Here is a 25,564-nt window from a genome sequence, read left to right on the forward strand (position 1 = left end):
CTCTCCCTTAGAGCTAGGATGAGAAGCTCAGTCATCCGGGAGGAGCTCAGAGTAGAGCCGCTGCTCCTCCACATTGAGAAGAGCCAGATGAGGTGGCTTGGGCACCTAATTAGGATGCCCCTCGGATACCTCCCTTGTGAGGTGTTCAGGGCACATCCCTCCGGATGGAGACCTCAAGGAAGACCCAGGACATGCTGGCCTGGCCTGGGAACACCTCGGGATCCCCCCGGAGGAGGTGGAAGAAGTTGCCAGGAGAGGGAAGCCTGGGCTTCCCTGCTAGGGATGCTGCCCCCATGACCTGGCAATAGATAAGCGGAGGAGGATGGATGGAAAATTAAATGAGGAAAGGACCTTGAAATAATATTTGCAAATTAAATCGCAATTGCAATATTGGAAAAAACTTTTTTCTAAAGATTATTTTCCAAAATTGTTCAGCCCTAATATCTATATATATATTTCTGCAGCCGAGGTTGGGGTCAGTGAAACAACTTTCGTCTCTCCTCTGGGGCTGGCTGCTCACTGCGTGTGTGGCTGTCAATCAAGTTCAGAGCTTTATACCACTCCTGAAAATGATCATGAAATGAGTCAAATGACTCGCATTGGTTGTTTAAGGCTGTCATGGTGTCGCTGACACGAAGGGAGCAGAATCCTATGTCCATCACCTTGGCCTGGAGAACACGGAACATTGCATCTGTCTCTGTGAATATTGCGCTGTAAACCATAAGAAGAAAGCAGGTGGAAGCTTTGGAGAGCCAGAGACTGAATCCAGAGGCCATAGCTCGAGCTTGTCCATTTCATTCATCAGGGTTTTCCTGAATAAGTTTGAACACCTCACAAAGCTCTGCGTGGTTGAAAATGATGAAGCCTGGAGTTTTAGTTCCATCTGGTAGTTGCTGCGCGTGGAATGCGCTGTTTCACCACTTCATCAAGCAGCTTGCTGTGTTTTGTAGACTTGCTAAATTAAGCAGTGAGGCCCTCCACAGTCTAAAAAAACACTTTACACTCAGGGTTCATCTGGGCCTCTGAAAGGACGAGGTTCAGTTTATGACTGAAGCAGTGAATAAACATTGCTTCCGGGACCTTTTCTCTAATTTTTGCCTGCACACCATTTAGCTGGCATACCATTACTGCCACGCCATCATAGGTTTTCCTTTAAATAAATTACTTTCTCATCTGCCTTGCTTCAGAACTCGAATACACCTCACGGTGATACTTGGACACGTCATCAGTAATGAACCCGGGGTCATAGGGTGTTTCGGGTCTTTAACTATCAGACACCCTCGCCCGGGCAACCCAGCCGGGGGTGATCAGACCCCAGCCTTTGCCCAAGTGGCGCACCACAGATTTCCCCTACAGATCCAAAGCCACCTGGAGGCATTTTCTGTGGCCTCAAGGATGTTCTTGGTGGCTTTTCTCAACTGCTGATCTCTAATGCCTAGGAGTTTGAACACTCGCTGTAGTGAGTGACCTGCAAAACCCCTGCACCCGATTTCGACTGGTTCACATACACTCTGTGGTGAGCTCACAGTATTTGGCCCTCTTTCACTCATTGGCTTCGTCAATCCGATCCTCCCAGGGGACCGCCAGCTCCAGTAGCACCACTTGCTTGGTTGAATCAGATGTTAACACCATGTCTGGGTGGAGTGAAGTGGTAACGATATTTGCCGGGAACTTGAGTTTCCTTCCCAGGTCAACTTGGAGCTGCCAGTCACGAGCGGTGGTGAGGAGCCATACTGAGGAGCTTGGCTGGTGGTTTTCTTTCTGTCCTGCTCTAATGAAGGTGATTGATTTCTTCAGGGCGACCTGGGACTTGCTGTTTTTATATCGCTACGCAGATGGAATCAGCCAGGGATTTTAAAACTTGGTCATAGCGCCAGTAATACCGTCCCTCCCCTAGAGCCTTTGGGCAACAGCTCCTCTGGTACAGTTTGCTCTCTGGAGTGTCAGCCAGGCCCCAGGTGTGCAGATTGGCCAAGCTTGGGAGGGCGTTGTATACAGACTGAATGAGGAATTTTGTTCACAGAGGTTCAGCTCTTCAGAGCTCTGCCCAAGTGAGTTTGCGAGATTCTGCATGCTCCCACCTTGTCCACGCCCCTTGCTTGGACATGCTGACCATCTTGCTGTAACGTTCTTCCTCGAGCTCTGCACAGATCTCGTCTTGGACCAATTGACGCTTCTCCTTGCCGCGAGCCCTGTTGTAGCTTGGCTTAGGAAAGCTACCAAGGCCTGCCCTCCCCATTGCCATGGTACCCACCTTGTGCCTCAGCCGTGTCTCCACTCTGCTTACGGCTTCTTGTGCCTGCCACTTCCTCCTGGTCTTAACAATTCCTGCCGAGGCAACCTTGACGTCTACGGAGTCCCTGTACATCATTACCTCTCTAGAGTGGGCAACTTTGAATTCTTCCGAGAGTCCACTGAGAGGGAGATGCAGCTTGGTGGATTGGCCATAAAAGGCAATGCAGCTCAAGGACCGAGGGAGCCCCAGCCATTTTCTTAAAAACTTGCTGATGGTCTTCTCTAGTACCTCTACCGTTGTCATTGGTACCTCATACATTAACAGAGGCCAGAGTATTCTCGGCTGCTGGTACATCCAGGCCTTAAACTTTCCTGGGAGACCAGATTTATTGATGGCTGTGAGCCAAGAAGTCAGGTTGCTGTCAAAGATTTTGCCCAGGCCTTTTGACAGGTCTTTCGGTCACTGTTGGGATCTTTGTCCCTCCAACTGAAAAGCGAAAATGGTCGGCCACTTTGGCTTGAAGCTCATTTTTGCCCATGTGATGAGCCGTTCAAGTCCCTGAACCTGCACCCAGGCACAGATGTGGTCATCACTGTCAAGTCATCCATAAAGCTGCCAGGTCCCAGATCTTGATTTCCGCCCGCAGACTTGACAATCATGTTCATGGCCAAGGAGAAGAGTGATACCGAGATTGTACAGCCATTGATTATGCCATTCTCCAGGCGGTGCCAGGCAGATGTTACTTGGCTTTGCGCTGAAATTGTCGTAATAGTCCATAATGAGGTTGCAGATCTTCCCAGGACCGTGGTGTCTTGTCAGTGCTGTTTCAACAAGTTTATGCGGGATAGATCCGTAGGCGTTGGTTAAGTCAATCCAGAAATTTGCCAAATCTCCTTTGTTTTCCCTTGCCTCCCGGATCAACTGTGTCACCACTCCTGTATGCTCCAGGCACTCCAGGAACCCCCCCCCCCCCCCTTCTGGACAGAGGTGTCTATGTAGGCATTCTTCAAGAGGAACTCGGTTAGTCATTGGGACACTATCTTGAAGAAAATTTTGCTTTCAACGCTGAGCAGCGAGATTATACGAAACTGCTAGATGTAGCTAGAGTTTTCTTCCTTCGGGATCCAGACCCCTTCGGCGTGTCTCCACTGTGTGGCGACTTTCCCTCTCCGCCATATCACCTTCAAGATCTTCCATTGACGCTTGAGGAGCCGTGGACAATGCTTGTAGACCTTGTAGGGTACACCACTTGGGCCGGGAACAGAACTAGATCTTGCAGTTTTCACAACTCCCTTAACCTCTGCCAGGGTGGGCTCATTGCTGTTGAATTGGGATACTGGTTCTGAAGGTGTCACCAGTGCCTCAGAAGGGCCAAGCTCTTGATCTCTTCAAATGTCACTGAAGGTGGCATTGAGATGATATTCGATCTCTTCTATAGGGCAAGCGAGGTGGCCCAGTAGCCTCTGAGTGAAGGTGAAGGGGTTGCCAATGAAAGCACTTTGCTTCAAAGCCCTTTCCTTTTCCCTCCTTCTGTGCCCTTTAGCCCTCCTCAACGTGATGAGCTTCTTCCTTACGATGTTAGTGAACTCCAACAGAGCTGGTCTCACCTCTTTCTTGACTGCCTTAAACTGGCATCTCAAGGATTTGAGTTCTTGCCTAAACTGGCTTATCTTGACTTTCTGCAGATTGAGTTTTGCTGGGTTTCTAACCTCTTGCTTCTGTTCCACTCCAAAACGCTCAGCTCCTATGCACATTATGAGGGAGCACATGGTTTGGAGTTTCTGGGCACCCTTCGAAATGCAATCCCTGCAATCCAGGGTTTTGTCCACGTCCTCATCCAGCTTGGTCCAGTCCTTGCTGTTAGCGACAGGCCATTTCATCCGGTGATGTTCAGATTTCCTACTTGGTGGGGGGATTTAGTTGCTTGGAAATTCCGGGTACTGTGGGGACACTCAGGACCTGGCTCTTCCTCAGTCAGACCAGGTTCTGCAGCAGGCACAACAAAGACTGTTGCATCAGCTGCTGTACCTGAGCGTCGCTTCACTTGTTCCCTCCCGGAGCAGGCCATCCTAGTCTGGTGGATCTTCAGACCACTCTTCAATTAATTTGGGGCCAACATTGTTGAATTGATTATCACTTCGATTTGACACTACACATAGATGTATGAATGAAGTTCTTCAAGTTGAGAACATCACATCTTTATTTAGGTCAAACCTCGTTTTGGGTGGTACAAGTGAGTGACATATTCTGTATACTGGACCTTCCATACTGTGGTTTGTTGGGGGGGGCTGTACTAAGAAGAGGGATGCTTGACTCTCCATCTGGAGAAGATTCCGTCTATCCTGGGGAACACACATTGCACCCACTGCACCAGACCATGATCAGAGGAGCTGTTCACTCTCTGAGCTGCTCCACAAACATTCAGAAGTCTTTTTATCTCCCTGGACATAAAACTACAACTGATCAATGTGTGACAGGGGGAAATTATCACATACACTATTCACTGCACAATATTATATAACTGCTACTGTATATACCTTACTGGGTTACATGTCACGGTTGGTTTATTATACTATTCTGCCTTTTTGCATATACTGTATGTAGCTGCTCAGATTTAATAGTTACAAATTCCTAGACATTTTTAATTTTAAATATGTGTTCACTATGATGATACAGCTCTTTTGATCACTCAGCATCAAATTACACCGGTACAGTAACACTGCCATGTTATTAGTGATCAGTGTTTTTAGGAGGTCTTTGTAGCTCCTGCAGCTCTGCTCAGCAACAAGTTCAGGCTGCTGCGACACAGTAAACAGGACAGAGATGTGTTTCACTTTCCTCCATGTCTTGTCACTGTTAGGTTTCGTTTTTGAAGAAAATCGTTTAATGCAGGAACCCGTCTACCGTCTAATGTAGGCAACATAACCCACGGTGGTTCTTAGTGGTCAAGAAACAGCAGCAAACAGAGTTAAAAGGGTTAAAAAGCCATAATTTACTATGTACAGCCACATTCTTATAACACGCAAAGAGCCCTCGGAGCTTGTGTTTGTATCAAATGACCCCTGACGTAACTTCCATGGAATTTACTAATCTGAAGTTTTTCAGGGCTATATAGATATAGTTAATAAATGCCTTTATCGTATGGTATCTACACCCTAAATAGCTGTAAAGGAGTTTTTGTTGACGTAAACAGAAGTTGAATTGCGTAGAGTGAATCTGAATTTGAGAAACCCAATTATATTGATTTTTTTGGAATGTATTAAGATTCATTTTTTTCAACAGGAAAAATACAATTGCCAATTACTAATTCAATTTCAAGTTACTAATTCAGTTTCAAAACAGTAAATTCAATTTAAAGTTGTTACTTTCAAATTCAATGCCAACTCTTCAAATTCAATTTCTCGTGGCACAAATCCCAGCCCATAGGCGGGAGTTGGAGGCGAACTCCAAACTTTATTCTCCATTAAATCCTCTTTTTTTTTCTTTTTCTTTGTCTGCACATGCTGTCAAAAATCAACACTTCAAGAAGTGTAACATTTTTAAGACAGCAATGCATGTTTTGTTATTTCAATTAGATAAACTGGTACAGTGCCCGTTTTTTTTTTTTTTCGCAAATCTCTAGTGTCAGGCTGATGGCGGTGCACATGGTCGCAGAGGCTCACAGCTCTTCGTTCCAGTGCTTTTTCTCTGTTGTTTGTCTTTATTTATCTCTGCCGATTTTCTTTATGTTTTGCTTGATCGGTAACGCGAACATTCAGTACACCCATCAGATGCTTTTGGATATCGGCAATCAACACCAGATATCTGTTTTGAGTGACTTTCACCACAAGCATAACATTCCGGACGACAGAGCGAGATTGCCGGGCTCTCCGTGGATTGTTGTCGGGTCGAGGAGGCAACGCAGACGGAGGAGGGAGAGGAAGCAGAAGCGGGGCCGCAGGTCCGGTGTTTTGCTAAGGCTAAGGAAACAACCACTCAAGCCACCTCTACCGAGCCTGTATCTCTCAAATGCCAGATCCCTAGTGCATAAAACGGATGACTTGGTACTACAACTTGCTGGAAATTGCTATGTTCGTGAATGCTGTGTTCTGATTATCATGAAAACCTGGCTTCACCCGGGAATACCTGATGCTAGCCTGCAGCTAGCAGGCCATACTCTGCTCCGTTGGGACAGGACCAAGGACTCAGGTAAGAGCAGGGGAGGGGGGCTCTGTATGTATGTGCATGACAACTGGTGTAACAATGGGACAATCATAGAAAGTCACCGTTCCCCAGACGTCGAGTACATGTCTGTAAGATGCTGGCCTTTGTTTCTGCCGAGAGAGCTATCTGTGGTGATCATCACGGCTGTTTATATTCCACCCGACAGCAATGTAAACACAGCGCTCTCTCACCTGCTGAACACCATAAATGAACAGCAGCGAGCCCATCCCAATGGTGTTCACATAATCGCAGGGGATTTTAACAAAGCCAACTTGAAAACTGTACTCCCAAAGTTCTACCAGCATGTCAAGTGTTCTACTAGGTGGAAGAACACTTTGGATTATGTTTATACCAACATTAAGCATGCAACAGAGCCGTTCCCCTCCCCCACCTTGGCCAGTCTGACCATCTTTCCCTCCTGTTCTCACCAGCCTACACCCCCCTTAGACGTAGGGCTAGGCCCACCACTAAGACTGTTAAAACCTGGACTGGAAACGCACTCCTCAAACTACAGGACTGCTTTGAACAGACAGACTGGGACTTATTTGCACATCAGGACTTGGAGACATTCACAGGAACGGTAATGGACTATAGTTCTGCATTGGGAATGTGACTGTGGACAAAAATATCCGGGTTTTCTCAAATCAAAAACCCTGGATGACCAGCCAGGTCCGCACACTCCTCAGGGCCCGCGATGCTGCCTACAGGTCAGAAGACAGAGCTCTGTACAGAGCTGCTCGAGCTGACCTGAAAAGAGGAACACAAAGAGCCAAGGCAGACCACAGGATGCGCATAGAGTCCCACCTGTCCAGCAACAACACACAGGAAGTGTGGTGGGGAATAAAAGACATCACAAATCTCAGAGGCTGTGATGTGTCCACAGAAGACGTGAGCAAGGCACTGGCTGAGGAGTTAAGTAAGTAAGTAAGTAAGTAAGTAGTTTATTTATAAAGCGCTTTTTGCAGATAAAATCACAAAGTGCTGCACAGAGTTGTGGTAAAAGTACAAGTGCAACACAATAGAATAATAAAACAAGTGCATAAACATCACAAGAGCAGCAACATTAAAGGATAAATAAAAATTAAAATCCAGTTAACTAAAAGCTTTTCTGTAAAGTGTAGTCTTCAGCAGTTTTTTAAAAGTGTCCACACAGTTGAGCTCCCTGAGAGACTGGTGCAGGTTATTCCAGAGTCTGGGAGCTACAGCCTGGAACGCCAGGTCTCCTCTGGTTTTAAATTTAGTTTTTGGGGTCTTTAGGAGACCCTGACCTGAAGACCAAAGGCATCGCCCTGATGAGTAGGGGCACAACAAGTCCAAGATATATTTAAGGGGCCTGACCATGTAATGCTCGGAACGTGAGAACTAATATTTTATATTCTATGCGAAACTTAACTGGAAGCCAGTGCGTTTTGCAGCGGCTCTTGGGTTTTGCAGTGGCGGTACTTGGAAATACATTTGTCATGGATGCACTGGCCTTGGGCTGTGGGATAACACTCATACTGGGCTCAACCTTAGACACGTTGTTCCCAAATACCTGTTTTATGGAATTTCCACTCACCTCTTCCTCTGTTCACAGCCACCACCATTATTCCTAAACCACACACTGGTCACCAAACTGGCTTGACAACACAACAATAAACACAATATACACAACCACAATTTCACATCGCATCACTTAAAACTATTCCTCACCCATTCCATATCCTATCTTGTATCCCTCTTCCCTGCTAACTTCCCCACCCCCCTCCAACCCCTCACCTTGGTGTAACACTGCCCTCTCTTTTTTACATCCTCCCTTTAATAAAGTATTTCTTACCCTTCCCTAGGGAGGGCTGGTGACGGTCACAATTATGCAATGAAATAAATAAATTTATTTAATTGCAATAATAAAATATGCATTGCTGTCAAAAGATTGCACTTCTTGTAGTGTTAACCTTCGAAAGCATGTGCAGACAAGGTAAAAAAAAAAAAAAAAAAAAACTGGAAGCCAGTGCAGAGTAGCAAGAAATGGGGGTGATATGGGATGTTCTAGAAGCACCAGTTAAAAGTCTGGCAGCAGCGTTCTGAACGATTTGGAGTCTGTTTAGGGTCGACTTATTAAAACAAGTGAAAACAGAATTACAATAGTCAATACGAGATTATATAAATGCGTATATGACCAGTTCCAGATCTGATTTTGATAATAGATGCCTCACTTGAGATATTTCTCAGGTGGTAAAAACAGTTTTTAGTCAATTGACGACAATGTTCCTCCAAAGACATGGACTGATCAAAAACAACTCCAAGGTTTCTGAGGCTGGTTTTAACAGATGAGCCCAGATCACCAAGAGAGTTTTTAATTAGAGGGATATTTTTATCAGGAGCAATGATCAGAGTTTCTGTTTTGTTTGAATTTATCTGGAGATAAATTGATGACAACCAGTTTTTGATACAGGATATACAATCTAAGAACTCTGATAAAAAGTGAAACTCTGAGTCCTTAAAGGAGCAGTACAACTGGATATCGTCAGCATAAAAATGATGACACATTTTTAAAACCACGGATTAACCGACCAAGAGGCATCAGATACAATAAAAACAAAACAGGCCCCAGAACAGAGCCCTGGGCTACTCCACATGAAAGGTTGGACATATTAGACATAACGTCATTAATAGCAACATTAAAGGTTCTTCCATTAATGTAAGAGGTAAACCACTGGAGAACAGTACCAGAAAACCCCATCTCAGATTTGAGTCGATCAACCAGTATACTGTGATCCACAGTATCAAAGGCAGCTGTCAGATCAAGTAAAACTAAAACTGTGTAACGACCAGAGTCAGCGGCCATCATCACGTCACTAAAAACTTTCAGAAGAGCAGTTTCAGTCGAGTGGATGGATCTAAAACCAGATTGATATTTGTCATAAATAGCATGCTGTTCCATGTATGAGGTTAGCTGCTTAGCAACCATTTTCTCCATGATTTTAGACATGAAGGGAAGCTTAGATATGGGCCGGTAGTTTATAGGCTCCCCTGGATCAAGATTGGGTTTTTAAAGAATGGGGTTTATTATCGCATGTTTAAAAAAGCTGGGGACTGAGCCAGATAAAAGTGAGAGGTTTATCAATTTTACCACCCAAGGACCAACAACATCAAAAACATTTAAAAGCAGAGAAGTAGGAACATTGTCTACAGTGCTCGATGAGGGTTTCATCTTTCTTACTAAAACATGAACATCCTGTACGCTGACAGGAGTGAAGGAGGACCATGAGCTCACATGGGCTGATGCAGTGCACAAGCGAACCAAGGGAGGAGTGATGCTAGCCCTGATGTCTTGGACTTTATTTACAAAGAAATTTAAAAAATTGTTACAGTCCTCCTGTGTGTGTACAGGCACCGGGGACGGTCAGGGTGCAACAAGATTTTCAATAGTATTGAACAAAACCTTGGGGCTTCTCCTATTTTGCAAAACAAGATTAGTGAAATAAGCAGAGCTGGCATGCTTTATTGATTCATTTAGCTCCATTATCTTTTCTTTTAAATGGAGTCTGTGCACCTCTAATTTCGTGGTTTTCCACAACTGTTCCACTTTTCGGCAGCTTCTCCTAAAGCTAAAAATAGCTTAATTCATCCACGGACAAGGTTTCTTATTAGAGTCTGGAGTATTTTTAGCTGGTGCTACTGTGTCCAAAACAGACAGACAATGGCTGAAGTTGAAGTTTATCATATAAGTGTCAACATCACTACTAGCAAATGTAGTTGGAGCAAAAGAGGCAGAAAATCCACTGATTGCTGCTTCATTAAGAATGCGTCTCCGCTTTTTCACATTAGAAGTAGTCTGTACCAGTGTGATTGACAGATTAAATATGATACAGCAATGGTCGCTTATTTGTAAGTCTTCAATACCTTGATGGTCAATCTTTAAACCAAAAGAAAAGACCAAATCTAAAGTATGACCTTTAGTGTGTGTTGGACCTGACACATGTTGCACAAAGTGAAAAGAGTCCATTAGAGACATTAGCTCAGCTGCCATAGGACAGAAGGAATTATCAACATGTAGATTAAAATCACCAAGGATTAATACACTCTCCAGTTTAACAATAGATGACATAAACTCAGAGAATTAATCTAGGAATAAAGGACCAGGAGGTCGGTAGATTAAAACACAGTAAAAAAGAGTGTTCATTTCCAACCTTACACTTCTGGAGCTCGAAGGAGTTGAACGTGTTTATGTCCAACAGTCTGCAGCTGAAAGCGTCTCGGTATACGAGCGCTAATCCTCCTCCACGTCGTGTAAGCCGTGGAGTTCCAAACACGGAGCAGACCGTAGGGCACAGCTCATTAAGATGAACGTAGTCATCTTGCCATGTTTCCGTAATGTACATCAGATCCAACCCGCGGGACATAAAAAGGTGCTTCTGACGGTGAGCCCTAAGAAAGCTGCTGGCCTAGACGGAGTACCTGGCAAGGTGCTCAGAGCATGTGCCTACCAGCTCGCCCCCACCTTCACCAGGATATTCAACCTCTCCCTGGTCCAGGCAGGGAGAGGTTGCCTAAAATCAGCCACAATAATCCCAGTGCCCAAGAAGTCCCCCACCACCAGCCTGAACGATTACCGCCCAGTGGCCCTCACTCCGGTAATCATGAAGTGCTTTGAGAGACTGGTCCTTCAGCACATTAAGGACTATCTCCACCCAGACTTCGACCCACACCAGTTTGCATATCGTGTGAACAGATCCACAGAGGACGCCATATCTGTAGCTCTGCATTCTGCACTGAACCACCTGGAGCAGCGGCAGAGCTATGTTCAGATGCTCTTTGTGGATTACAGTTCAGCCTTTAACACAATAATTCCGGACAGACTCATCACTAAAATGAACACTCTCGGCCGTCCCCCTCTCACATGTGCCTGGATAAATGACTTTCTAACCAACCGACCCCAAAATGTGAGACTTGGCCCCCATCTCTCCTCCACCCGTACGCTGAGCATCGGCTCCCCACAGGGCTGTGTACTGAGCCCCCTCCTGTACTGCCTCTACACCTACGACTGCAGTTCGACCCACAATGACAATCTCGTCAAGTTTGCCGACGACACTACAGTGGTCGGCCTCATTTCTAAGGATGATGAGACGTCCTACAGAGAGGTGGTCCTGAAGTTGGCAGCCTGGTGTTCAGAGAATAACCTCGCTCTGAACACCAAGAAAACCAGAGAGATCATCGTGAACTTCAGGAAGCACAGCACAGACCCAGCCCCCCTGTACATCAACGGTGAGTGTGTGGAGAGGGTCCATTCCCTCAGGTTTCTTGGTGCCCTCATCTCCGCGGATATGTCCTGGTCAGAAAACTTCACGGCTGTCTGCAAGAAGGCTCAGCAGCGGCTACACTTCTTGAGAGTTCTCAGGAGGTACAAACATAATTCCAACCTGCTGCTGATCTTCTACCGCTCAGCCATCGAGAGCCTGCTGACAGTACTGTATCACAGTATGGTACCGCAGCTGCACCGCTGCAGACAGGGAGAGGCTCCAGAGAGTTGTAAAGGCAGCACAGAAAATCATTGGCTGCCCTCTCCCCTCCCTGATAGACATTTACACCTCCCGCTGTCTCAACAGAGCTAAAACCATCACCAAAGACTGCTGCCACCCAGGCTTTGAGCTGTTGTCCTCAGGGAAGCGCTACAGGTGCATTAAGGCCAGAACAAACAGACTCAAAAACAGCTTTTTTCCGAAAGCAATAACCACTCTGAATTCTCATATGCGCTGATCTCATATTCATACCCACAGACTCTGCTCAACCCCTTTAAAAAAAAAACAACAAAAAAAAAACACTGATGTGTAATATCATTGAACCGCATATATAGACAATGTGCTATACACCAGACACTGCAAATAGCAATGTCGTTGTTTATTTTTTTTAATACAAAATGTACATACTGTTCATTTTACCTCCTTTCCTGTACTATTTATTTATGTCCAATATTATATTGTTTTTTTTATTTCTTGCACTGTTACTGGAGTTGGTTTGTTTTAATCTCATGGTACATGTGTACAATGACAATAAAGGCATTCATCATTCATCATCAAGTATGTATTCATATAGTGGGGGCTTAAGTAGAATTAGCAATTATGGCCAATGGGGACATGCGCATGATAAATTGGTAAATAAAGTTTGCACCAATGTTTGCTGGACTTAAGCAAATGGATAATTAATGTCCCAGAGGATCCCCTGTCCTTAGACCCTCCTTTGGCAAGGAAAAACTCAGAAAACACAGAAGGGAAATTAATTACCGGTACACACAAACATGTCATGTACATCCAACATACTACCATAGAAAAGAGACACCAAAAACAGTTGGGTTTTACACCAAAGGCACTCCTCAGCAGATTCTTCTCACGTTCTGCCTGTGGCGCCAAATAGAGCGTGCCATATAACATGTTTTTGTTTTGTTTTTTCTTATTCACATAAGGTGCACATTAGGTTATAAACACATGGTGAAAATATCAGCGTTTATAACCTTTCCCTGTACGTAGTAGTAGTATAGTAGCCAGGACTCTCAAGTTGTGAACTCAGTTCAGAGTGAGACTTTGGCTGCAGCGGGCGGTTGTGCACACACACACACACACACACACACACACACACACACACACACACACACACACACACACACACACACACACACACACACACACACACACACACACACACGATTTATTTTACCTTTAAAATAGTGCTACCTTAACTTCACCATGAGTGGAGAATTATTCTTTTCAATATTAACTCATACATTACCTATTCATTTTTTTTTTCCTTCTTTTTCTTAGTAGAGCCAGGGGGTAAAGCTTGTCTACGACCATTTTGGCGAAGCCCCGGTTGAGGACCTAAGTAGAAAAGTAAACGCGGTAGGAGAGCCAGTTCTTAAAAATAAGAAATATTTATCATATTGCACATGTTATGCCACACATACCCTGAGATGAGATGCCTCCATAATTACTTCCGTAAACAGAGTGTGTGCCTTTGTGCGCAGGGTGCATGCGGGTCACTTCAGGGTTGCATTTCGTTCATACTCCAAACTGATAGAAGATACATTTAATGTGTAAATGTAAACGCATTAAAACCTGCAATGTGATTGTAGCCATGATCTGGCTTTGCCAAGTTTGACAAGCCTTGTATGCCTTTAATTTGTCTCGAACACTTGGATTTCTATTGTCAAAACTGAAACCGCTTTACACCATTTACCATTTTCTTGTGTCCTCTTTAGTCTTTTGTCGACATAAATTAGAGTGAGGGCAGTGTTAGGGCACAGCATCATCCTGTGATTCCTAATCAAAAGAGTATAATTGCAAGATATACTTAACTGCATAGCTAAGCTATATTAGCAGTCTGTGATTTTTTAATATGGTTAGACAAGAGAGGGAGATTTTGTATTTTATTACAATCCTTCTGTTTCCGCTTTTTAATCTTCTGTCACTCACCGTTCGTTATATCAACCCAGTCTCACTCCAAAGCATAAAATGATTATGCTTGTGCACTGTGCAATGCGTTAACTTCCTACACATACAGGGCGTAGAAATTCTACGCATCATTTGCCCAGTGTTTTCTATGATGCATACGTGAGGTCACCTTACCACCTGTCAGATCCATTGCAGGAAGGAAAAACATGGCGGACATTCGTTCAATTTTCACTGGAAATTGCTATACAGTATATTAAGAGAGCTTGTGGTTTTAGCTTCGTTTTGATGACATTTCCAGTGAGAAATGTACCCTTAACTTTCATAGTATACATTCAGTTTATGGATACGGTCCGTCGTTTATTCGTTTCCGCATACATTCATCTTGCTTTATTCTGTTACTATGGTGTTGTTGGATGCTTAGAAGGGAACGGAAGTTATACTGAATTACAGATGTGTTTAGTATTTAAAACCATACTGATTACGTGAATTATGTATTCATTATTATCATTAAGTAACGATGTATTTTTTTTCTTTCAAAAAAGGGACGTTTTTCATCATAAACTTAACGTGCCTTTAAAACAATGTTTATTATTAGATTCATAATGTAAGAAAAATGTATTAGACAGGCACTTAAATAATTTTTTTCCCTTTTGAAGATAAACTATATTTTAAATATTTCACCTATTTTTGTTAAGAATTCAAGGATTTTTATTTGTCATCATGTACATAATGAAAAAACGTCCCCAAGTTCCCCATTAAGCCCTTAAAAAATAAATTGAGTAAATAATGATAGTATAACATAAATAGAAAAAAAAAATAGAAAAACACCATTCATCCATTATTTTATTATTATTTTTTTTAAATAATTTGTCCTTGGGGGGGGCAAATTTAAATCTCTGCATTCAACCCACCCCTGAGGAGCAGTGAGCAGCCACAGTGTAGTGCCCAGGGAACAGTTAGGGTTAAGGGACTTACTCAACATCCCACAGTGATGGCCGAGTTGAGATTTGAACCGGTGACCCTCCGATTACAAACTCGCTTTTAATTAACTAATTGGCTGCCAGCCACTTTCAGAACAGATACCCCCCTCACTGCCAGCCATTTTAGAGCATTTTGACAGCTCTTTTAAGACCCACAGAATATTTTGTACTATGACAATGTCAAATCTGAAACCAGATTCTGAAAGAATAGACTCTCTACTTTCATCAGTAAAAATGTTTTGTTCTAGCTTGTTTCATTGTTCCGTAATCGGCAGTTTTATATAGGTAGGTTTCACACAAAATGCCAGTTTCTGACCAAAAAGCTGAGAAAACAGGCTTTTAGTGAAAAACCTGTCAAGCAGAACAGTGCTGTGAGGCTAATGATTTTGGCTTTAGTGACACCTCAAACATCTGAACATTGTTTTTCTTCTCTAAAACAACAAAAACAACATTGAGATCAGGCTTTTGATGGCAAAATTATTATTTTACAAATATATAACAATGTACAATTACAATTTTTACATTTGACAAATGAAACGCGCCGAGTCACACCGCTTGGTCCGGGTTGTTGATCGACTTCTCTCACAATCGCGACACTCTCAATAGTCGACTTAGGTCAACACATGCTCTGCTCAAGTGTGAGCTGCTTCAACTTCACTGTCTTCTCTCCTTGCGCCATTTCCATCCTCGTCAACTCTCTACCTCTTCTCGGCTATATACTGTATGCCCATCGCGGCAAAGTCTAATTCAAAGTTGCAGTGCTGCCACCTACAGGGCACCAGTTGTTCACTACACCACAGTACAAGTCTGATATTCATGGGAGAGCTCCGCCACAGTGTATCTTTGCAACCCCTGTTGAAAAACATAATTGGCGTACAAATACGTCAATGGTTGTGAATGGTTGGATTTGAAATTGCGTATATGTCAATGGCAGTTAATAGGCCACCACTGCCCTGCATTGCATTAATCCATTTTCTGACCCACTTGTTCCTTTTTTCAGGGTCGCGGGGGTCTCCTGGTACCTATCACCAGCTCTCATTGGGCATTAGACATGGGTACACCCTAGACAGGGCGCCAATCTAAAACAAATACCAGTACATGTGTATATATATATATATATATATGTAAAAATGAATGTGCCAGTTGCTTCCCATTCCATGATACAAGAGAAATTGACAAGAGCTTTTCATCCCCAGGGTGCTGCTCCAAATTCAGCCGTAACCAAGAGCACAGGGGACAGAGATTAATTTTGGAGGAAAATTTAAGAAATATGTTTTTCAGAGCCTTCTTAGTAAGTAAAAGTAGTCAAATGTCTGCTGTAAAACAAAGGTCCCCAACCACCGGGCTGCGGACCGGTACCGGTCTGTCCTACTTAAAATATGGATTTATTGCAACAGGTAGTTCCCACGCACCAAGCTCGCTCTGCATGATATACGGCAACCGGCTCTCTCATGAGGCAATGAATCCTTCTAAAATGTTTTGCCACTTGGAGACCAAGCATTCTGCATTAAAAGACAAGCCTTTGGAGTATTTTGAATGAAAAAAAGTGTGAACAAGACGCATCATTGTTGGTGGCTGGCTAATAACAAAATTACGGTGCAGACTGGACAAAAGCAGCACACTTTGAGTGTTATTGTCTCCCATTACCCCTAGATGGGGCTGTCTTGTTGCAGAGAAACAAGCTCAGGGCTCCCACTGATTTAGCGATATGGTGAGTTGTATTTTTCACGCACTTTATATTTGTTTTTGTGGCAAATCTTGTGTTGATGGCATGTTTAACCTTGACATTGCTAAAAAAGTTGTATACACATTGGATTCACGTTTATTATTATATTAAGAAAGAAAAAGAAAAATATATAAATTTTAAATTCTTTTCCAAGGTAAGATTGTCCGACATTAAACTGGTCCGTGGAGGAAAAAAAAGTTGGGGACTGCTGCTGTAAAATGCACAAGGATTTAGTACATTCTGTTGATGAGGTTATTACAACTAAAAGCACACAGCATTTAAGTGGGAGAAAGATGGCTTCAATTGCCAGAAGGCAGGATTAAAAGTGAAAGTGATTTAAGTCTTCCCAATACATCAGCTACATTTTGAAAAAGTCTGAAGGGATGTGTGAGTGCTGATTTTCAATAACATTCCCCAATGATCTGGCCATGGTTCATGGTTCATGATCATGATCCATGCTGTTATTAGGAGCAAGAGGAGTAGTGGGGGCAATATTGGGATGAATTGGATCCTTCTGTGGTCCACTCCTGATGGCCTTCTTTCCTCATTAGAAAAGCAGATGAGCGGTGAACATTAAGAGAGGGGGCATGTGAGAAATGGGAGTAATCTATTTTATACCATGCAATAGCCTGCCTCTAAGGCATTGCTCTTCTTAATGAAGACCGCATCCAGACCGCAGGTCAATATGCCGCAGGGCTTTAAGTCAATACCAGTTACCTGTAACACAACACTCAAAACCTGCTCTCATACAAAACCAATGTTGTATTGACCCTCCCTGTATAGCCGGAACTCATTCTCATGAATTCACTCTAAAGAGTTGTGCAGTCTGTGTATGACCAATTATAATTATAATCTGACCTCCAGCACCTCCAGCCATGTCATATGCCCTTATGATTTCAAAGTGATAGCTTTGTATCAGATGAGCAAATAATCTAAATGCTAAAAATTTCTGCCCAAGTATCAATGGAAAACCACCCGACCGCCACAAAACTGATGATTGATCAACTAGTTAGTGTTTTCAGCTGCGACAATAAACAACAAAAAAAATAAAAAATTCCATAAACAATAGGTCCAAACTTTATTCCATACATCTTAATCCATGAATGAATGCCTAAAATTCTACTTGATTTGTATACAAGAGTCTAAGAAAAACAACTGCACAACACCACAAGGTTGATAGTCTATTTTGCCCTGAAAACACATTCTTTCCTGGCAGGGGTTTGTTCAGTTTGTGACTCAGAAGTCTTCCAATAACCCCAATTGGGATTTCCGGGGTAAATGTAAGAAATTTGTGTTTCTTTTAGTATCTGGATTTCATTGTAAGGGTGTCATTTGCTTCATTGCATAGTTGCAGGTGATTCATGGAGGCCCCTCCATCTCAATTTTCCTATCAATAGCCAGGATTGTTCATTGTGATCATGAATGTTTATGTTTAATTTAGTTTCCTTTTTCTACAAATTATTAAAAAAAACAGTTTAATACATTTACATGATTTTTTTTGCAGTGAAGGGATATCAACAAGTTATTTACAGTAGTTTTCTTTACAAAGACTAAACAAAGATCCTTGAATATATAATTATCTGCAAAATTCTAAAGCAAAAAATATGAACAAAACAACATGTAACATTGTACATTGGGATCATTAAGGAAATCCTGGCACCATGGCGGTAAATGACCAAACAAAATATCTCACAACCAACTGGAATAAAAAAATGTAAGAGCCACTTATAGAAATAATATCTATACATGAAAAAGCTATAATAAAATGTACAAACTCATTTTAAGACCTCTATTTTTGCAGAAAGCTGATGATATCCGACATTAAAAGATTTCACGTCCCCTTAAAAAAAAAATCTCCTCTGCCTTCTAGATTTTTGTTTTGTACATCATGTTTACATATGGTTTGAAATAGGGGTGTCCAGCTTGAGGTGCACTTTTTGCTACCGAGCCTCCACTTCTTTAGGGTTCTGTGATGGGGAGTAGTCTCTTGAATTTTGGGTAGTGGTGAGAGGGGTAGTCCTCCTTGGTGAAGTTGGTCTGGCACTGCTGGCTGGCACAAGAGGTGGGGGAGCACTAAGAGCAGCAGTGGGGGGTGTTCTGTTTAGTGGGCCGCAGTGCCCTGTGGAGGGGCTCAGTCTAGGGTAAGGCATCCCACTGATGTGTGGCATAAAAGCGGGCATGTGAGGAAGATGCCCCTCCATTGGTGACTGGTGCAGTTGATGGAGACGTGCTCTGTCTAGTTCCTCCCTTAGATGGAGCCGTTCCCTTTCCTCGGCTTGATGCCTCATCCTCTCGTGTTCCCGGCGCACTTCCAACAAGTGCTCATGGTGAGAGTAGTCATGAGCCTCTCGTTCGCGGTAGGCTCGATCCTGCTCATACGCACTAAGGAAGCGATGTCCTTGCTCTCCCCTAAGCTGAAAGTCCATACGCCGTTGAAGGTCTAAGCTGCGATAAGCCTCTCTTAGTGGGTCCCATGGGAAAATTGTGTGGGGTATTCGTTCTCTTCCTGCCAATGGGTTCACTCCCAGGAAGGGAGCCATTCGAGCTCGGTCTAACACATTAAGGCTGCTCATCTGGGGTATGGCAGTCATGGAAAGTGGCAAAGAACGTGCCATGGGGACCCCATGTGGGCCAGGTGCTGAAATGTCACTACCACAAGGTGAGGAAAGATGGGGCTGCTGGGACAATGGTGGGTGATGGTGATGTGGATTTCCTGGCAGGGGTGCTGAAACAGAAAGATCTTGAACAGGTATGTGGGAGGCTTTTTCTGAACTTACCACCATGACCTCATGGTCTTCTTTTCTCTCCTCTTTGATTTTCATGTCATTTTTCACTCGGTATAGGAGATCAGCAGGAGAGAGCTCTTTACTTTCACTGTCTTTGAGAGCAGATGGAGGCTCATCTGCCATTTTTAAACCCTGCTCACTAATCACTGCCTTGGAGTACGGAAAAGAAGACAGATGAGTCAGATTGATTGACTCCTCTGAAGCTCTTCTATCTAGCATCTCTTTGCCAGGTGAGTGACTTTCTTTCACCTTTACATCAGCCAGCAAGAATGACTCTCTCTGATGCTCCAAGAGCTCCTTTTCTGCCTCATGGATGCGGTCTACACTGCTACAGTGATGCCCACCCAAATCAGTAGAATTCTGGCTGTTTGATTGAATCAGGCTGCTAATCTGATAGCTGACTTGTGCTGAGGCTGGGGAGGAACGATTGGAGTGGCGGTTGAGATCAACAGAATCCCTGTGGTGACAGATTAAAACAGTTTAGTAAGTAGTTTTTGTGATTTAGTTCCAAAGTACAATCTATTCTAAAAATACATTACAATCTTTGGATACATAACTAACTAGAAAAATGTCATCCTTTCTTCAGAATGTCTTACAAGTAGTCTTTTTTTGATTAATTGATTGGTTAATGCAGACCTTAAATATTATTTCTTTTGGGGTGTTTAGTTTGTCTATGTACTGTAAATTGGCATTAAACATGTGTTAGTATTTTAATACTTTATAAATTGTATAAATGTTTATCAAATTAAAGTCATCATGTTGTAAACGCGATTAAATGTTTTTAACAAAAAAGTAAAAAAATTGCATTCCAATGAAAATTTGAGCGAGAATGCCAACATGTTTTAAGTTTATGTCAGGGATTGTCTACTTGTGTATTCAAAAGCACAACAGAACACGTTCATGGTGATTCACCATTACTGGTGTTGACTGAAATATTGAAGGGCTCCACCACAGTTTCTACCATAATAAATGTGTAGTGAACCGATGTCCAGACAAAGTAACAACAAAGTTACAAATGCTAATGCTACATTGAGCTATAAACTCCAGTCCTATGAAAGTGCTGGAGGATTTGGGACTGACAGAGGTGGGTGGAGCGGCTTCAGCAGAAGTAATCAATTACCTATGATGATGACAAAAGTGCTACGTATGTGAGTGTATGTGTGACTGGCATCGACGGCCATTTGCTTTGACTCTTAGTGAATCTACACAGCATCAGAAGTCTGTGTGCAACACTTCCAGACTATGAATAATAAAAGGAATATTGGTACAATATTGTAATTATCAATGATAATAATAGTAATAGTCGTAGTTAAGAAAATAAGAGCTGCTCTTTCCTCCAGTAATGTGGACAGACTGCTGGGCCTCAGCAGCTGAATGTAAAAGTGCAGGTTTGTGTCTGAACAGATTGAAATGCTTTTCATTTATTCGGCAGTTCTCTCTTATTGACTCAGTAATGTTCTATGTTAGAATCTTTCTGTACTTTATTTTAATGGACAACCATGGATATTTTTTTTATTTTTACTATTAGTCATATTTGGGTAATAACAGGCTGGTTTTTAAGAAAGCCCAAACCTTAATGAGTATAACTGTTTCAGAATAATTCAAATTTCTGTGCAATAATTAATCATGATTAATTAGAGGCAGAATAGCAATTCATTCTTTTTTTGTATTGATTCACACAATTTGTAATGAAGCTCAAACAGAAAGCTATATGAATTATTGATCTTCTGTGATCCATTTATTTCACTTTTTAAGGAAAAATAATATATGCATAACAAAATCAAAATGGCCTCAGCTCACCTGTCTTTATCCTTTTGCTCTTTACCAATGGACGAGTCTCTTTTCTCTCGTTCTCTCTGTTTTTCTTTCTCCCTCTCCCGTACCCTCTCTTGGCTGTTTGCAGAGCTGCTTCTTTCAATGTCTGCAGTTTTGAGCCACTGTGGCGGGGTGGGGAAAGATGGTGGGGTACGGCGCAGTCTGTTCCAGGTGTCAGGTGTTCCCTCCTTGGTGCTAAACACACTGTTGGACCCTGAAAACAAGGTCGAGAAAGTCATGGGGCATAATATAACTTAATTGGGCACAATCTTCTTAAAGACACGGGATGAAAAAGACACAAAAACCAAGATTGCTTTTGTCTTTGGAGGTTCTCTCATTGAAAAGTTATGAGGAGGTTAATGGCTCCCCATAGAGGAAAACAAAACTACATAATTACTTTTGGAAAAGGAGGCTTTTCCCTACTCCCAATGTTTCTTTATGCGGTGGATTTTAAGGTTGTGAAAAGCCAACGGAGATCTTAGAATTCCACGGTCTATTCCAATCACATATTTTCACCATAGGGTGGCCAATATGGCCCACAAAAAAGGAAAAGACAATGATAAATGTGCTCACGGAAAAGAATGCCAAACGAAACAAGTAATATCTCCACGTTTGAGCTTCTAAAACAAGTAATTGAAAAATTTGCCACCCTAATAGCAAAACAGCCTGCTTCAAGCCAGGGTTAGTATAACAGGCAAGAAGAAGGTTTGCCGTGCTATGTTGCGCTGTCTTGTTGGACCTCTCTGTGGTAGTGCTGCTTTCACACTGAGAATAGAGATAAGTGGTTTTTGATTTGTTTTCTTTCTTCCCTCCTGGTTCTCCCTGTGGTTGGACCCTGTCCATTTCTTTAATGTTTCTGGCCATGGGGGTAACATTAATGGGGAAGTGCTGGAGGACGAGAGGGGGCCAGCGCTTACCAAGCGAAGGGTTGCCTAATCCTCCGAAGGCACTGCTTGAAAGGTTGCCAAGGCCGCCAAAGGAACTGGAGCGACTGAAAGGATCTGTAAAATGCCAAACAGGGATTAGCAAAAGGGGTGCTGGGTAGCCGTGTTCACCCCTGCTTCTTTTTTCTTTTTCAGCGCTGCCACCCTTCCTCTCTTCCTGATACTTCCAGAGAATGCAAATTTCCTGGATGCACTGTCTCCAATTAAAGTGCAGTGCTCAGGCTCACACAATACGTTTGAATAAAGCCTGATCTGAAAATTGGCTGTGGAGGATTATTGGGAACTAGGTTAGCAAAATGATTTGTTATAAATGACTCTCAAAAACTATAAACCCCAAATTTCTGGCAATGGGCAAGATTCAAAAGCCAAAAACCTGCACTGAAAATTTGCAATTAAATTTGCAATAAAAACGATTGTTAAAAATGTACAAGCATAGACTCATGCTTGTATTGTTTGCATGAGTATAAGCTGAAAGTCTGTGTAGTGATGATTTAGAAGCGCGAGCGATGAGGGGTAGGTTTTTCTAAGTTTTTTGAACTTCTTCCTGCTCCTTTTGAGCACAATTGTTTTTTTTAATTTATTTATTCAGTTTATTTCCGACATGGTTGCATTCACAGAAGTTTTGTTATTCTTTTTTTTTTTTTTTGTTTTGTACATGCCGAAAAAGGAGACGAGAGAAGCAGTTTGCTTATCTAGGTCATGTCCCCTGTTTTAAACACAGAAAATTTACATCAAAGCTTGTCTCTTGTCTCTCTGGTCAAACAGTCTTAGGTTCTTCTGAGCACAATTACAAAATTTATTTATTTCTTTTTTTTGTCCTTTTTTATGTAGGATTTATTCTCTTCTGTAGTCAGTGTTGTCTTTTTTTATTCCTCCTCCTCTCCATCGTTGTTCGTGTCGTCCTTCTTCTCTGCAGATTTCACCCCCAGCCATTGTTTGCGTTCCTCCACTTCAAAAGAAAAGTTCATCTTCTTTCGAAGTTCCTTGTTATCTTCAGAAAGATGTCTTAACATGCGAAGGATTAGAAAGGCAAACAACCCCATCATTAGCAGGCCAGTGATCATGACCCCTAACAGGTAGAGGTCCTCACATCTTCCACTGAGAGGATTGAGAGGCACAGCATTTGGGTTTTTCCCTTTCCATCCATGACGTAACCACTTGTTGTGATCTTCTGTTCGTGAAGATTGAGTCAATTGTGTTCATTGACCAGTTGATAAATTCCATCTCATTGATGTGTTGATCACGTATTCTTGTAAGAATGTGTTCCGAGTTTTTTCTTTATATATTTTTCTTTATATAAGTTTGCAGCTTGTTTTGTCTCTACATCAAGGTTATTCCAGCTGGAGATAGCTCTATTGACAGTGCTGTATTTTCCAATGTTAGATTTAACCCTTTCTTGTATAAAGACATTACTATGGCTTAGTTCAAAAGCAGTTTGTTTATATATGAAACGTTTTTGTATTTGATATGGGAGTGTTTTAAGAGATGCCCTAAATGCGAGAATTTGTGTGTTGTAGTGTATTATTTCTTGCAGTTTTAGGTATTTGGCCCTTCATGTAATATATTATTCTCTTCTATGAATTTGTCCAGCCTTTTCATGAACAGTTTTTCTAGAATTTTCGATAATTGCGGTAATATTGAAATAGGTCAATAATTGGTGAAATCTCGTTTGTCTCCACTCTTGTGGATCGGTCTGATTTTTGCGATTTTCATTTGGTCTGGGAAAATACCATTTTTGAATGAGAGATTGCTGATATATGTTAGTGGTGGGGTTATTTCAGCTGTTATAGTTTTTAGTAGACTCATAGTTCGATTATTAATGTCTCTGGATTTTTTTGAATTACAGTTTGTAATAATTGCTTTCGCCTCTGCTTCCGTTACTTCTTCAAGTGTTAAATACTTATCATTCTCTATATTCTCATTGTCAAAATGGTTCCATTTAAGTGTTGGATGTTGATAGATCCCTCTCCCAGTCTCCTTCCAATATTTATGAAGAAATTATTAAGTTCTTCTGCGATTTTTTTCACAGTCTGACTTATATAGATCTGGGTCCATATCCATGATTACCATCAGTAATGTTGTTGTTTAGGTGGATCCTTCGTATTTTCCCAAGTCTTCCATCGTTTTGATGAAGATTGGTTTTCCGTTCTCTTCTCCCAGTGGTGTGATATAAATCCTGCAGTTTCTTGTCCACGTCCTTAGAATTTTTCCTCATTTTTTTATTTGGCGTACCTTCCATGCGATGCTTGCGTTACGTTTTGTCAAGTTTTCATTCATAAATACCATTGTTTCCTTCAGTTTCTTGCCTAGCCTCTGTAGTTCTCCTTTGAATTTCACATTCGTGAAGGTGATTTTTACGGCTCTGTTGTCATTACGCTTTGGAAGGAGTTGGCAGGAGTTGATGTTGTCAGGGTTCAACACAATGTCCTTCGACTCCAAGTAGTCAATGACCTGTTGTTCAATCGATTTTGTGTCTTTCGTCACTCGGGTCCGCTGCCTGGGTTTTATCTTTAAGCCTGTAATGATGACATCTTTCTCTCTTTCCTTTTGTTGCAACTCTTCATCCCTCGCTTTCAGTAGTTTTATCTCTTCAGCATTCATGAGATTCTGTTGTTTCAGTACCTTTGCTTCACTTTGAAGGCTTTCCAGTGATTTTTCCAGCGTCTTTTCCATCAACTTTATTTCGGCAGATAGATCGTCTTTGAGGTTTTGTAGAATCTCGCGTATCATCTCCTTGACCTCTTCCAAATCCGGATCAGGTTCTGGAGGGCCTGCAGTCGATTTTTTAACCATTTTTTCAGGCTGTCCAGCTGCAGCTGTGAGCTGTTAATCTCTCAAGGTCGTGTTATCGGAGCGAGTGAAAACACGTCTGCTCTCTCCGAGACCAGAAAGAATTTTAGTTTTTTAGTTTTGTTTTAATGTAAAATACATTTGTAATATGCTGCTCAAATGAATAAATAAAGGAAATGAATGAATGAATATAAACATAGTTAAATCTGAAAACTTGAAAAAATAAAAAGATAAAAAACGAATGCTATTGTGTCTCAGGTGGTAGAGGGATCATCTTCTAATCAAGCGGTAATGTGTTCCAAGGCATACATGTCCAGGGGCCTCATTTATAAATGCTGCGTACGTACAAAAGAAAGCGTACTCCACATATAAGCAAAGTTTGGGACTTGGCGAGATTATGTGCGCACTTCCATGGCAGCTCTGACCCTGCCGTACGCACAAAATTATGAGAAACGGGAAACTCCGACCCCAACAGGAGAAGTATGAAATTAAAGAGCTCAGTGAAAATGACATTTATGTGAAATAATCGAGCATTGCATATTTCAAAATACATATATATGAAGGCTATATTTGCAAAAACGGAGGAAAAAATTATACTGACGCCCCAGTGACGTGCGCGTCCCTACAAATACGGTTTTACATTAATGATAATAATTG

At 42.2% G+C, this 25,564-nt stretch overlaps 1 protein-coding gene and 1 pseudogene across 6 annotated transcripts in view; both read right to left on the reverse strand.

Moving 5' to 3' along the window:
* Positions 1–1,270: 1,270 nt before the first annotated feature.
* On the reverse strand, positions 1,271–4,005 carry LOC114469172 (uncharacterized; annotated as a pseudogene).
* Positions 4,006–17,646: 13,641 nt separating this feature from the next.
* The window catches only part of fbrsl1 (fibrosin-like 1), a 408,768-nt gene continuing 400,850 nt past the window's right edge, over positions 17,647–25,564 (reverse strand). For 5 of the 6 annotated variants that reach the window (XM_028458506.1, XM_028458504.1, XM_028458509.1 and 2 more), the window contains 3 exons: positions 22,091–22,174; positions 21,159–21,387; positions 17,647–19,815 (listed from right to left, as the gene is read on the reverse strand). In XM_028458506.1, the coding sequence (XP_028314307.1) occupies positions 18,513–19,815; positions 21,159–21,387; positions 22,091–22,174 (1,616 nt within the window). In that variant the 3' untranslated portion in view covers positions 17,647–18,512. The remainder of the gene's footprint in view (positions 19,816–21,158; positions 21,388–22,090; positions 22,175–25,564) is intronic. The other variant, XM_028458507.1, reaches the window with a different exon arrangement.

The sequence above is a fragment of the Gouania willdenowi genome, chromosome 9, assembly GCF_900634775.1.
Source record: "Gouania willdenowi chromosome 9, fGouWil2.1, whole genome shotgun sequence".
Taxonomy (NCBI): Eukaryota; Metazoa; Chordata; class Actinopteri; order Blenniiformes; family Gobiesocidae; genus Gouania; species Gouania willdenowi.